General features: G+C 54.0%; 1 protein-coding gene across 1 annotated transcript; it reads left to right on the top strand.

Annotated features, from left to right (window-relative positions):
- The first annotated feature begins 633 nt into the window (after positions 1-633).
- Positions 634-9,964, top strand: LOC112841307. Its single transcript, XM_029963754.1, has 9 exons — positions 634-781; positions 1,096-2,673; positions 4,145-4,249; positions 4,840-4,949; positions 5,793-5,987; positions 7,524-7,686; positions 8,512-8,677; positions 8,821-8,915; positions 9,540-9,964. Exons 1-9 carry the CDS (start codon positions 634-636, stop codon positions 9,623-9,625), a joined length of 2,646 nt encoding a protein of 881 aa, XP_029819614.1. The 3' UTR covers positions 9,626-9,964.
- Positions 9,965-13,318: the final 3,354 nt, after the last annotated feature.

Raw genomic sequence — 13,318 nt, 5'->3', positions numbered from 1 at the left:
GGTACCCAGGAGTGCAGAGGAACGGGAATGTGGGGGCTGCCTGCAAACAGGCGAGTTCATGGTAGAAATATGAAGGGTTTGAAAATAGACTATTTAGTCACTGGGGTTTCAAGAAAGGGATGGAGCTGGAAAATTCCATCTGGAAGGGAGGCTGTGTATCTGAGTGTCGTGCCTGTTTGTCTGTAACAGTGGATAAGAAACGTCCTGGAACGGCTCAAAAATACCTTGTGGCTTTCGCCTGAATGTTTGTCCGTCCACGTTGGGTTATTCATTCCTCCCCATCTCCAGCAGCCTGGACAAGAGGGGACAGGAACCATCCCCACCACCTGCAGCGCTTTGGGGCACCTAAACATGTTTTTGCCAGAACTCCTTGTAGCCTAAATGGCCTGTGTGTGTTTTTTCTGGATAGGACTCCGGAAAGCAGGCACCTAAAGTGGTGCTTTGAATCGAGCCTTTGTCTGGAGCGAGGAGCGGGGAGGCACCATGGAAACACCTGAGCCTGTCACCAGTTGCTCCCTCCTCGGGGCAGGGGCACGGTTCTGAAGGCTGGCCGGGAGCCCGAGCAGTGCCAGTCTAGACGCCGACGGGGTTGTGGGGGCGACGGCCGACGCTCTTGTTTTGTCTGGAAGGGCCATGGCGGGGTTCGCCGCCGTCTTCTACAGCGAGCCGGCCGTGCTGGGGCTCCTGGGCAACGTGGTCAGCGCCTTCCTGCTCTGCCTGCAGAACTTCGCCGTGGCTCAGAGCGGCCTCAGGCCGAGAGGGGCAGAGGACATCCTGGCAGGTGGGTGGTGCTGCTCGGGGGGACACCGTGGGGGCTGGTTGGAGCTGAACGCCCAAGCTGGCGGCACCAGGCAGGAGGGACTCTTGGAGAGCCATCCCCGTGGGATGATGGTCACTGTTACTGGGGATATATGGGCTGTCTGTGTGCCCCTGGGGGTGGCCTGCTCCTCCTTCCTCAGCCGCTGCCCAGAGTCTGGTCCAAACCTTCCTTGTGCCATTCCCTGCCACTTTCCTACCCCCAAACTGCTCCTGGGCCTGCTCCCCACACCGAGCGTGCCAAGGGGCTCAGCGCCCACACAGAAATCTGACCTAAAGGCAGGAAGAGAGGGGAAGGCAGAGGCCCCAGGGCTGCTCATGGGAAGGCTGTGGGGCCTGCTTCCTGCAGCTCAAGCCCTTTTGTGGTTTGCCTCACACCTGACCACTTCACATGTCCCTCAGGTGTCCACCTCGTCCTGATTGGAGGCTTCGTCCAGCTCCTGGCAGGATTCCTCGCCTTCCGCAAGTACGACCACCTTGGGGGCGCGGCCTTCCTCACCTTCTCCGCCCTGTGGAGCAGCTACGGGGCCACACGGATCGTGTCAGCTGCCTACCCCTCCCCACAGAACACCACCCTGCCCGTGGGGAACGGCAGCCACCTCCTGCCCCTCGGCGCGGCCCAGCTCTCCACCAGCCAGAGCGCGGTGGCCGGGCTGGTGGCCTACATCTCCATCTCCTTCGTCCTCTGCTTCTGCTCGGCCACCGTCAACTACGTCATGCCCTTCATATTCGGGGCCCTCGCCCTCGCCCTGGTGTTCGAGGCGGTCGCCCTGTTCTGCCAGTGGGCCCTGGTGGTGTCGGGGGCCATCGAGCTGGTCATTGTCACCTGCGGGTTGTACGGGGCGGTGGCTCTGCTCCTCAAGGGCATCACGCAGCGCTACGTCCTTCCAGGCTTTGGGCATCCCCTCTTCAATGTCCTGCTCTTGGGGTCAGCACAGAAAAGCTCCTCCAAGGCCATCGGGGAGGAAAAGAAAAAGAACACAAAGTATGCCGAGCCGATGGCCCTGGGCAACATCTGCGACACGGTGTCGCCCTTTATCTTCGCCTTTTACTTCTTTGGCTACGTGAAGACCTTCTGTGTCGGGGCGGTGTGGATCTCCATCATCTCCAGCTGCCAGCTGCTCTCCAGCTTCTACAGCTACCTCCGAGGTGACGCCTACCACACAACCAAGTTTGGTGTCCACAGCCTCTACTGGCTGGTGATGTCTTGGGAAGAGTTCATCCTCACCGCCTTCCTTGGGCTGCCCCGGGCTCAGGAGAGCAGGCTGGGAATGTTTGGAGGGTGGTTCTTCCTGGCCACCGCCTGCACGCTGTTCCTGATGTCCACCCACAAAGACACCCTGGAGACGCTGCAAAACGCCTCCTTCGTCATCCTCACCACGGCCTTCATCCATCAGATCCCGCTGCCCGGCGCTCAGCCCCTCCTGGGCACCGCCTGCAGCCTCTGCACGGCCCTGTCCCTGTACGCCACCTTCGCCAGCCTCATCAACTCCATCGGGGAGAAGGCCCTGATCCCGGTGGGCGCCCAGGCCGTGTCCAGCTCGGCTCTCCAAACCGCGCTGGTGGCCCTCAAAGCCCTCCTCACGAGCACCAAGGAGCTCCCCGGCGGCACCGGCGCCGCCGTGCCCGACGCCTTGTTCTACATCTGCAACGGCCTGGCCGCGGCCTCTGCCATCCAGGGCGGCCTGGGGGACCCCGGCAGGCAGCAGCTCTCCATCCCCTCCGTGCTCATCCCGGGGGCCGTGGGGCAGCTCTACGTGTGCAGGATCCAGGCCTGGGGAGGGAGGAGGTTTGGCTCCGTCCTCCCGTTCTGCTACGCTGCCTTCTGGGCGGCCTGGGCGTGGCTGCGCCTGGCAGGTAACGCGTGGGCCGGGCGCCCGGGTGGCTCGGTCGCTACAAAAGGGGATGCTTTTAGGGAATTCAGATTGCTTGATTCCACGTAGTTCCTTCTTTCTGACGGGAGAGTCAGTCCCGTCAGGTTCACCAAGTTTCCTCCTCGCAAAATTGTAATGCCCAAACGTCCCAGCTTGCACTTGCCACAGGCACTTGGTACACACAGCTGCAGGGGGCCAAGGAGTGTCTTCAACTCCAACAGAGGCCAAGATCTCCCTGCTAAAATATTGTGAGGCTGTCTCTGGGCTGTTATCTCACAATAATGCTTCAGGAGATGCTTTTTAGGCAGTGGAAGGCTCCAGGTTCCGGGTTTATCCTTCAGCAGCCTGGAGAAGTTCATCGCAGTTGGTGACAGCCATGAGAGAAGCTCTCAGAATGCTGAGCCCGGGCTCTGAGAGCTGTGGTTGGCTCCAGGTGGGCAGTGTGTCCATGCAGCCTCCGTGCCAGGCCCTATTAAAATGAGCACCTGTGGGGAGAGTTGAAGCTGTTCCTCCAGAGGTGTGGCAGGAGCTGCTGATGTGTTCAGCCAGACCCTGAGGATTATGAGCTGGAGGTAAAATCATCAGCTATTTTTGGATGGTCACCACCAGTTCTCCAGTTAATACCTCAAATACTTCACGTTGCAGAAGCAGCAGGAGGTTTTCTTTAGGAGGCCACCATCCTTTAGTCTGAGCTGGAGTAGTTCCAGCCACAGATCTGTCACCCTTCTGTCATTCTTCTGTCGTGCTCTTCATGGTTTGCTCATAACCAGATGTGCTGGTCCTATTTCAGGCCACCTGCTGAACATTGGCACAGGGAACACTGAGGGATTCACCGCTGGTTCTGTTGCCTTTTTGGTGCTCAATGCTTTTTTAATCGTTCTAGGTGAGTCTCAGCACCAACGGGATTGTTTATGGAGGGGTATTTGGGGTCAGGTCATTAGTGCTTCTGTGGTGGGAATGCACAGGTGAGGGAGGCTCAGCTCTTCCTGTCACTCCGATTAGGCAACAGCTGAGATGTTTTGCCCACAGCCAGTAACAGAAGCTGATCTGGGCTTAGAAAAAACAGTCCCAAGGGAACAGAAGAACATCTCAAAGAAAATAAAAGGTTCAAATAAGGTGAAAGTGTTTGATGGACTGGGCCACTGGCACAAATCCACAGTCACACTCCAGCCCAGCTGGTGTAAATCAGGATCTACTTGGCTGCCTGAGGAGTGTTTTCCATGTGAGCACAGTGTACTGGCAGATCAAGGGTTTGGCAGCGTGTCCCGTGAAACCTGAGGGCTGAACAAACCATGGCCATGCCTCTGCTCCTCCTCGACCAGAGAAACCAGATCATGGGCTGCTCAGTTGAATCAAACAAGATTCAGTTGATTTAGGAACCCTTCTGCTGTTCCATGTCCATTTTATGGGCCATGCTCTGATGTGGGGCCCTTTGTTTGTGTTTCTTTCCACAGCTTCCTCTTTTAACGTGGTGCTGCTCTGTGTGACCCTTGCAATGGAGCTCTTGAGCATCTGTTTTCTGCTCTTTACATTGGAGAGCCTCCCTTTGCCATTTGAAAGTGAGTTTTAGGGGAACTTGGTCATCAAACCTTCCCACAGAGTGCAGTGAGCGGGTCCTGGGTTGGGGAGAAGTGTGGAAAGCTCAGTGTGGAAAGAAGCAAGCAGAGAGGGTTCCTTTGAAGGCTGGTGTGTGCAGGCAACAGGGACTGAGCCTCTCAGCCCCAGGGCCCTGAGCTTCCAAACAAACCTTTAGGTGTGGCTGATCCTGCTGGATCAGCTCAGCCTCCAGAGGTTCTGTACAGTCCTACTTCCCAGCAGCTGAGGTGTGGGATGGGCTAAATGTGCCACTGGTGTCACTGGCTGCAGTTCTGGTGAAGCTTTGGCTTTGCTGCAGGTAGAAATTTTATTTTTAATTCCATAGGGTCCTTTAGCAGAAGCTTTTCTACCATTTTATCATCACGAAGTGGAATCACAGCAGCATAAAATCATTTAGGTTGGAAAAGCCTTCCAAGATCATTGAGTCCCACCATTCCCCCAGCACTTCCAAGGCCACCTGTTCCCCAGTGCCACATCCACACAGCTGTGAAATCCCTCCAGGGCTAGTGACTCCATCACCCTTCCTGCCTCTGATTCCATTTTTTTTTTCCAGTTGTGGTGTTGAGCATCTTCAGCATCCTCTGCTTCTACGGAGCAACAGCATCGCTGGCAAACTGCATGTTTGGGAAGGACCTCCTGATGATGGGACCTCCTCTGTTCACAGTAAGACATGTTTTGTGTGATGGTGTAGCTTCCCTGCTGGGAAGGGATATTCTGGGGTCTTCAGGTTTCCATGGAATTTCCCTTCCTCCGAATCCCTTAGTGCCACTCGAAATCCTGGTCACAGCATTTCTGTAGGAGCTGGAAACGAGCTCTCTTCCATTAGGAATAGCGGCCATGGAAACTTGGAGAAAGGGCAGGGGTGTTTACAAGACTCCTACCTTGCTCCAAAAGGAATGTCCTGTGGAATTAGCCACCTCCAATCCAAGAATTCCTGGCAGATTTAAGTTTTAAATGTCATAGCCTCGGGAGCAGGGCAGTTAAAAGTTCCCCAGACTGGACAGCAAGAGTTCCCCCCTGCATCTATGAACTTCAAACTTCTCCTACCACCTGCTGTGTCCGACCAAGGCAGTCCCCCCTCACTGGGGTGATGGATTTGAAGGCTCAGATTCCTGCTGCAGAGGAACATTTTCATAAAATCAGTGTTTCTAACCACAGGAGACTCATGAGAAATCACTTGAAACTTGATCTTCCTCTGGGTTTAGGGTTCTCTGAGTTTCCTCAGTCATTTTGGAGAGCAGCTGTTTCTCCAGGAAGCAGTCGCTGTGCTGGGTGGGGTTCATCTCCTCTGATTTTAGGAGTTGAACTCCACCCTGAGTTTGTCTCTTGGACTTTATTAACTGCAGTTGTCACCTACTTTGGGTGAAGCATCCCTAGAAGTGCTGCCTGTGCCCTTTGACTACCGAGGGAGCACAATCCACCTGCATTTGGGTGAATCCCACCCCCTGGTTCACATATTTCCTTCTTCCCACCGTAATGTCTTTGTTGCCTCCTGATTCTTCTCAGGCCGGGAGCTCCAAGAAGGACACCCAGGACCCCCCACCCTGTGTGTGCCCCCAGTCCCACTGCACGAGTGGCCTGAGGACCATCGCGGAGCTGCTGAACACGGGGGCCGTGTGTGGGGTCCCCACGGACACCGTGTATGCCCTGGCAGCCTCCTGCAAACACCCCCAAGCCATCGAGAAGGTCTACAGGATCAAGGTGTGAACACAGGGCTGGTTACCTGGATCTGTGTCCTATAGATCACAGACTCACAGGATATACTGAGCTGGAAGGGACCCACAAGGATCATGGAGTCCAACCCTCAGCCCTGCACAGGTCCATCCCCAGAGTCACCCCCTGTGCCCCAGAGCATCAGCCAAACCCTCCTGGAGCTCTGGCAGCCTTGGGGCTGTGCCCACTGCCCTGGGGAGCCTGGTCAGTGCCAACCACCCTCTGGGGGAAGAACCTTTCCCTGAGATCCAACCTGACCCTGCCCTGGCACAGCTCCAGCCATTCCTGGGTCCTGTCCCTGGTCGCCCCAGAGCAGAGCTCAGTCTCTGCCCCTCCTCTGCCCCTGCCCTGGAAATTGTACCTGCAATGAGATGAGTTCATGCAGAAGCAGAAAGGGGAGCCCCTGGTTTCAAGTTGTCCTAAGACTTAGAACTGACCATGGATAAAGCTCCTGAGCAGCCACACCAGAACATCATGGACCACGTTCTGCACTGAGCAACCTGGGGTACAGCCCCCTCTGCTCTGGGCACAGGGCACTGGGAATCAGGCAGATCCATCCTGCCCTCCTGGGGAGGGCAAAGCCCAGCTCCAAGCTGGCACAGCCCCGACACTCACCACAGACAGGTCCAAACCTGTGTTTGTCCTCTCTGTCTCCCGAAGTGCTGAATCAGAATCCCAGGGCTAAACTTCCCCAGACTTTTGGAGACATTCAGTGCTGGAACCGGCCACAAAGTTTGCACCTTCAACACAACTTTTGCAGCCTGGGCCTGTCTGTGCTCCATGAGGCAATTTCCTGGCTAGCCTGGAGGAATAAGCATAACAGACGATCTCAGCTGGCACCGAGCGCCAACAGCGGCAACAAAGGCCGTCTTTTCTGGGCTGCTCTGGTGCCAATGTTAACCTTCCCTGCAGATGAGATAATATAAACAGAATGTAAATACATGCCCAGCTCCTTAGTCATTTGGCCCCACTGGAGCTGATGTCAGTTGAGGACTGAAATGACACTGCTTTGTGAGCTTGTTTTACTTCCCCTCCATCTCACTGTTCGTTTTGCAGCAAATTTGCTTCAGAGGTGGTACTGGAGATGTTGGGTCCCTCTGTGCATTGTCCCATCATGAATTGGTAGGTTTGACCTTGATTTGCACCAGCATAAGCTTGGAAAAACTCAGGTCCCTGGTGTATAAGGTCTTAAAAATGCTGATATTGAGCAGAGCGTTGCTGTCCCTGCAATGGATATGTCTAAAGTGGGGGATTTGGATGCATCCTGCTGAGATCCCAAGGGCAGGCTGCTGTTCTCTCTCTTCTTCAACTTGCACATGCAGATCTGAGCTGTGGCATCAGTCACAGAGCCTGGTCCCCTCCTCTGCCCAACATTTTGTGCAGAGACAGCATCTTGCTTGCCCGGAGCTCCTGGTCCCTGGGCAGCCCACAGATCAGGATCCCAGAGGGCTTCGAGGTTGTCAAGGCAAACTTTGTCTCTTCATCTACTTTTCCCCTTCCTCTCTCCCTGTTTTTTTTTTTCAGGACAGGCCTCAGGAGAAGCCCATCTGCATCTTCATTTCAAACCTGGACCAGCTGCGAGCAGCTGCTCCCCCCATCAGCCCCTTGCTCTGGGAATTCATGGAAAATGTTTACCCTGGTGGCGTCGGCTGCATTATCCAGAAAGGAGAGTGGCTGAAGAAGTTGGGTGAGATGGACAGGACAGTCCTTTTCTCCCTCTTTCATGTTTTCAACACAGCAGGTCTGCAATCCACACACCCTTTTGGACGTGATGGGGGGGGATTCTGTTCATTTTGTCCTGAGGAATCGCCTCTGGAGCTCTCAGATGCTTTGGTAGATGTTTAGCAGAGGGTGTTAATCAGCTGGAATGACTCATTAACAGTGACAGCCAGCATGATGAGTTCTTCAACTAGGAGCAAGGGAGGCTCCTCAGCCTGGGAGGGTCACCTCCTCCAAGCCCCTCGCTGTTAGGAATGATCAAACCCTGGATGGAGCATCAATGAGCTGAGAGGGCTCCTCCCTGCTCATTGCCTCTTCCTTCCCACCACATGGACAAAGGCAAGCACTGTGGGCAGTGGGATGATTCACCTCAGCCCTGGCTTCTGGGAATCAATGGAAATAGTGTGGGATGAGGAAGTTGTAGGAATTATGCGTGTTAAGGGGCAGGGGTACATGGCAGAGGGTGGGCAGTGCTCACAAGAACTAAGCTTGTGACATAGGTAGATCCCATGTCCATAAAAACAGCTGTGCCGTCTCCAGGCGTGAATCATTTCCTTTTCATCCAGTCAGACCCCAAACCTTACTGTCCCAAATCCAATTTTACTGTCCCTAACTCTAGTTAGACCCAAAATCTTACCACTGTCACAGATTTGTGCTCCAGAGTGAAGCACACATCAAGAGACTCACAGCTCAGGGTGTGGAGGGAGCAGGGCCACTCGCCAAGGAAGCAGGAGGACTTGCCCTGATGCCACAGCAGCTGTTGTGCCAGCCTTGCCTCTGTCTGTCTTTCAAGGGGTCGGAGCAGGCTACAGCAGGGTGGGAACTCAAGACAGCATCATGATCAGAGTCCCTGACCTGACAGTCCTGGTGCACCTCATCGACATGACGGGGCCCTTGGCCATCACGTCGGCGAACCCCAGCGGGGAGGTGGACAGCACACACCACGACATGGTCATCTCGTGAGTACCCCGGGCACTGGCACCCCTGCCACGTGGTGCCCAGCGAGTTGGTGTGGTGATGGACACCCTGCATGGAGGGGAAGCTCAGCACAGGGTGATGTGAAGTTCTGTGAAGCGTTGTTGCTTTTTTTTTCTCCCTGCAGGCGTCTCGGCCATAAGCTGGAGGGTGTTCTCTGTGATGGAGAATCTGATGAGGTGGTGGCATCCACTGTGGTCAACTGCACAAAGATTGATGAAAGTGAGTGTAAGAACCACCCTTTTGTGCCAGCAATTGCATTCTCCTGGGGTGTTTCCATCCCTTTCATGAGTATCGATCTGGCAGCACAGTGTGCTCCAAGAGTAACAGCTCTTGAGCGCCTGGACATTTGCAAACATGTTGATGAAGAGAAGCAAACAAAAGATGTCCTTGGAGGACCTCTGTGTTGACAGAGAACAAGGCAGTGAAGAGAAACACAGTTGTGCAAGCGAGATCTGCCTTGTAAGAGCACGAGTGATCCAAAGTGAGAGGGTGGATGTCTCTGGAAGGAAGGGTGGGTGTTGCTGGTAGACCACGGGAACGAAGGTGTTCCGGGAGCTCGTCCACAATGACGCAGCAGCACGAGCTGAGGTGTCGTCAGCTGGGTCTGGGTTGACATTTGGGAGGGGCTGAGTGGAAAAGCAAACCCTTGAACAAAGAGTGGGCTCACTGCTGGTCGGTGGTTTCACTTTCTGACAAAGTTTCTGGTCCTTTTACGCAACTTTGTTATTTGGGTGCTCTGGGCGTTTGGGCGGCTTTGCTGCTCCAAGATAGTCCTTTATCCCCCCATCCCTTTCTTTCACCCTTTGGGGATTATCCTGACTTGTACATCCTTCCTGTGGGAAGGTGGCATCACCATCGTGCGGGAAGGCTGCATCCCAGCAGGAAAAGTGATGCAGATCTTTGAGAGAGTGAAGAACAGAGTGCTCTGAACCAAAGGAACCTTCCCCTGAGCCAAGGAACAGCATCTGTCCCATGCCTTGCTGGAGCACACGGCCTTGGGAGAGCCATTCCTTCTCCTACCAAGCTCTTACCTCCTTGGGAACAGCAGCACTTCCCCACCTGCTGCCTCTCCTGGGAGCTTTCTGCGGTGATTTCTTGTTTATCCTCAGTAAGTGCCTGGAACCGCTGGGACACCTGCCCATGGAATGCCAGCAGGAGCAGGAGTGATGCTTTACTGCAGGAATTCCCAGTGTTTCCAAAGTGCAGTGGACTGTGAAGGCCCTGGCTACTTGTGTATCCCCTTCCACAACACTCAGATCTGTGTATTTTAGAGTCCTAAGAATCCACTAAATAAATCCTCTTTTTGGAACGTAAGGAAAGGGCTTTGAGTTTCGTTTGATCTCCACTGAGCTATTCACCCTCCAGAAATGGCAGAGCTCCATGACCAAGCACTGGAGGAAGAAATAAATATTGGAAGGTGTAACTCTGACAGAGGGTTTACAGCAGGTCACTCACCCCTTTCCTTCTCTGGCATCTTCACAGCTGTTCCCTGCTTGGCCCAGGTGAGTCTGATCTTGGGACACTCAGCTCCTTCCAACATGCAAAGGAACATCCATGGCCATGGCCGAGCTGGGAGCTGCAGAGGGTTCAGAGAATCGTGGAATGGCTTGGGTTGGAAGGGATCTTAAAGATCATCCAGTTCCATCCCTTGCCAAGGGCAGGGACACTTTGCCCAGGGGTTGAGTGCTGCTGCCCCAGGAGGGGGGGCTGGCCCAGGACATGCTGTCCCCACGCAGGTCCCCAGGCATGTGGACCTGTGTTATGGGCTGTGGAGGGGCAGCAGTTTTCTGCCAAGAGCAGAGAATAGAACTTTCCTCTCCCCCAAAGCAAACAAGGTCCATGGGGAGTGAGGGATGAGGGAACTTCACTCAATAAAGACAAACCTCAACAAAGAAAACAATGAGTTATGGCCCAAAGGCTTCAAAACACTGGGAGGTGCGTGACAGATTTGAGGTTTTCTGTAATGTTTTTCCCTGTACTGGAGGCAGTGTCCAAGTGGAAGGTCTCTGCCAGTTCCCTACCGTTGTTCCTTCTCCTCCCTCCTGCTCTGGGCAGGGAGATTGTTCCCTTGGCACAGCCATAGTCCCACCTCACCAGACAAACCCCTTCCCTTCTCTCCCTCTTTTGCATTGTTTTGGAGCATCTTGCTCACAGAGCACTCCCTCAAGCCACATCCCCCCTGCTCTCCCAGCACTGCTGTGGGGCCTGAGCAGCCAAACTGGGAGCCTCGGGGTTGGATTCCTCCCACGCTTCACCGCTGACATGTAAACACCAACTGCAGTCCTGACCGTGCTCTGCTTGCTTTGGCTCTGCCCTTGTTGTCCATCTGATCCTCCTGTTTGGTTTGCACTCCTGAGCCACCAGAAATAGCAGCTCTTACTCTGCCTCCAGGTGACGGGTGTTGTTTCCTTCAAGCAGCTCCCCAGACTCCCGATTAAAAAGCCCTGGCAGGTTGAACACGGGCTCCCCTTCCCCCTGCAGCCTCCTGACCCTGCAAACCCACCTCTCCCTCTACTCAGGGCTCCGGGCAGGAGCTGTTCTCTCCCCTGGGGCACAGCTGGGCATTCCCAGCCTCCTGTGGTTTCCCGGCCCGTGCCAGCATCTGGAAGTGGAATTTAGTCAGGCCCTCCTCCCTGCACATACCTTAGGACAGCTAAACAACCTGGGCTAGTGGAAGGTGTCCCTGCCCATGGCAGGGGTTGGAAGGAGAAGAGCTTTAAGGTCCCTTCCAACCCAAACCAGTCTGTGATCCCATGATCCTCAATAAATGGATCCAAGTGCCAGCTGAGCTCCACCACCCTCCAGCAGAGGCTTAACTTTAAGCCTGTGGTGACGCCCCACAACATGGGACTTCTCTCATGTTTTAATACTTTAATACTTGAAAAACTACTTGACCTTTCCAGGCAGGTGAGGTTTGTTAATATTGGCTATCAACTGCTGGAACAGCAAAAAAAAACCCCAGCAAAACAAAAAAGTCCTTTCTTGACTCATTCCCTTTGTGATATGGGTCTGTGTTAGATCATCTCTGTGCCAGTGGCAAGGGATGTTTCAGCTCAAGGGAAGGAAGATCACCCAGTTCTCACCCCCTGCCATGGGCAGGGACACCTTACACTTAGACCCAGTTCCTTGTGTCTTGCACACACAGTTGGGCACTTCTGACCAACTCCACTGGAGGTTGTGGAACAAAGATTTGCTTGTCAAGAGGAGCATCGTGGTAAAATCTCAGCCAAACGGCAAAAAAATCAATGTTATTGTGAAATACTGTCATTTGCAGCATTTAAACAAAAAGGCTTTCTCGTGATAGCAATGTCATGGAGATGCCCCATCCCTGGAAGTGTCCAAGGCCAGGTTGGACAGGGCATGGAGCAACCTGGGCTAGTGGAAGGTGTCCCTGCCCATGGCAGGGGGTGGAAAGAGATGGGCTTCGAGGTCCCTTCAACCCAAATTGTTACGGGATTCTTTCATCAGGTTGTCAATTCTGCCACTTTGGCCAAATCTATGATGGGGTTGATGACTGGGCTCTGAACAGTTCCCATGATAGATCAACCCAGAAAATGGCTTAGATACCAACCCCATGCACTCAGCACAGGAAGGTTGGGAGCTGGAGCAACCTCTCCATGGTCGCATTCCCACAATTCTTCCCAGGGACCCAAACAGGTCTCGACAAGCTCTGCCAGAGTTTCTGCAGGGTTAGAGGGAAACAAACACACCTTAGATCAACACCAGGAGCCTTCAATTCCTTTATTGAATCTCTCCAAACACAGGGGCCTTTCATCAGGGTCATTGCTAATGTTTGACACCTCTCGCTGTGTTTTCCGTTACGTTACCTGTTGGTGGAGGCTCATTTCCAAGTGGGAAGCAGCAATGAGCAACCAGAGGCAGGGGTAAAGGATGTAAACCTTACCCTATGTGTCCCTAAATCTCTCCCATGGATGGTTTTATCAAATTTTCCCCCTTCTCATCCTTGTGTTTTCTCCAAAGGGAACTGAGCTCCAGCGAAATCGTTTTCAGGGCTGGGGCAGAGATGAGCACCCACCTGTGTGTGCAGTCAGATGGGAGAGGGCAAGAAGTGCAGAAACAGGGATGGGAGAGGAGGTTTTAGGCAATGGGATGTTATTTTATAAAATGTTTTAGTAACAGTCCTTATTTTATTAAAAGAAACAAGGGTGCAAAATGTTGTTGAGGAACTGAATGCTTGCTCACATCGTCAAGGCACTGATGCCAGTGGTGGGGAAGGACATTCCATCTCTGGTCCTGCAGAGATGCTGGAGCCTGTGAAAGGAATATTGAGGCAGGACCACCCAGCCTTCCATGGACTGGTCCACTCTGTGACCCCTGGAAGGTCACAGCACACGTTCAGCCACCACCAGGCCTCCAATGCCTCTGAGGTGGCTCCTTTCTCAGGAAAGCAAGATTTGGTCGGTTTAACTTCCCAGAGAACTGAATTTCCGTCCCTGTCTCAGCACAGAAAACCAACTTGTCCTCTTGCCTGGACTCTCAGCTGGCAGCTTTCACCAGTCGTGGTTTGGTCTAAAAATAAGAACCAGTCACTGCCACGCCAGGACAGCAGGTCCCAGGAGCTGGTGACTCCCTTCCCGGAGCTGCCCCACGGCAGGGTTGTG

This window comes from Manacus vitellinus, unplaced genomic scaffold (genome assembly GCF_001715985.3).
Source record: "Manacus vitellinus isolate BGI_N305 unplaced genomic scaffold, ASM171598v3 scaffold_62_pilon, whole genome shotgun sequence".
Taxonomy (NCBI): Eukaryota; Metazoa; Chordata; class Aves; order Passeriformes; family Pipridae; genus Manacus; species Manacus vitellinus.
This window is presented reverse-complemented; position numbering and strand designations above follow the sequence as displayed.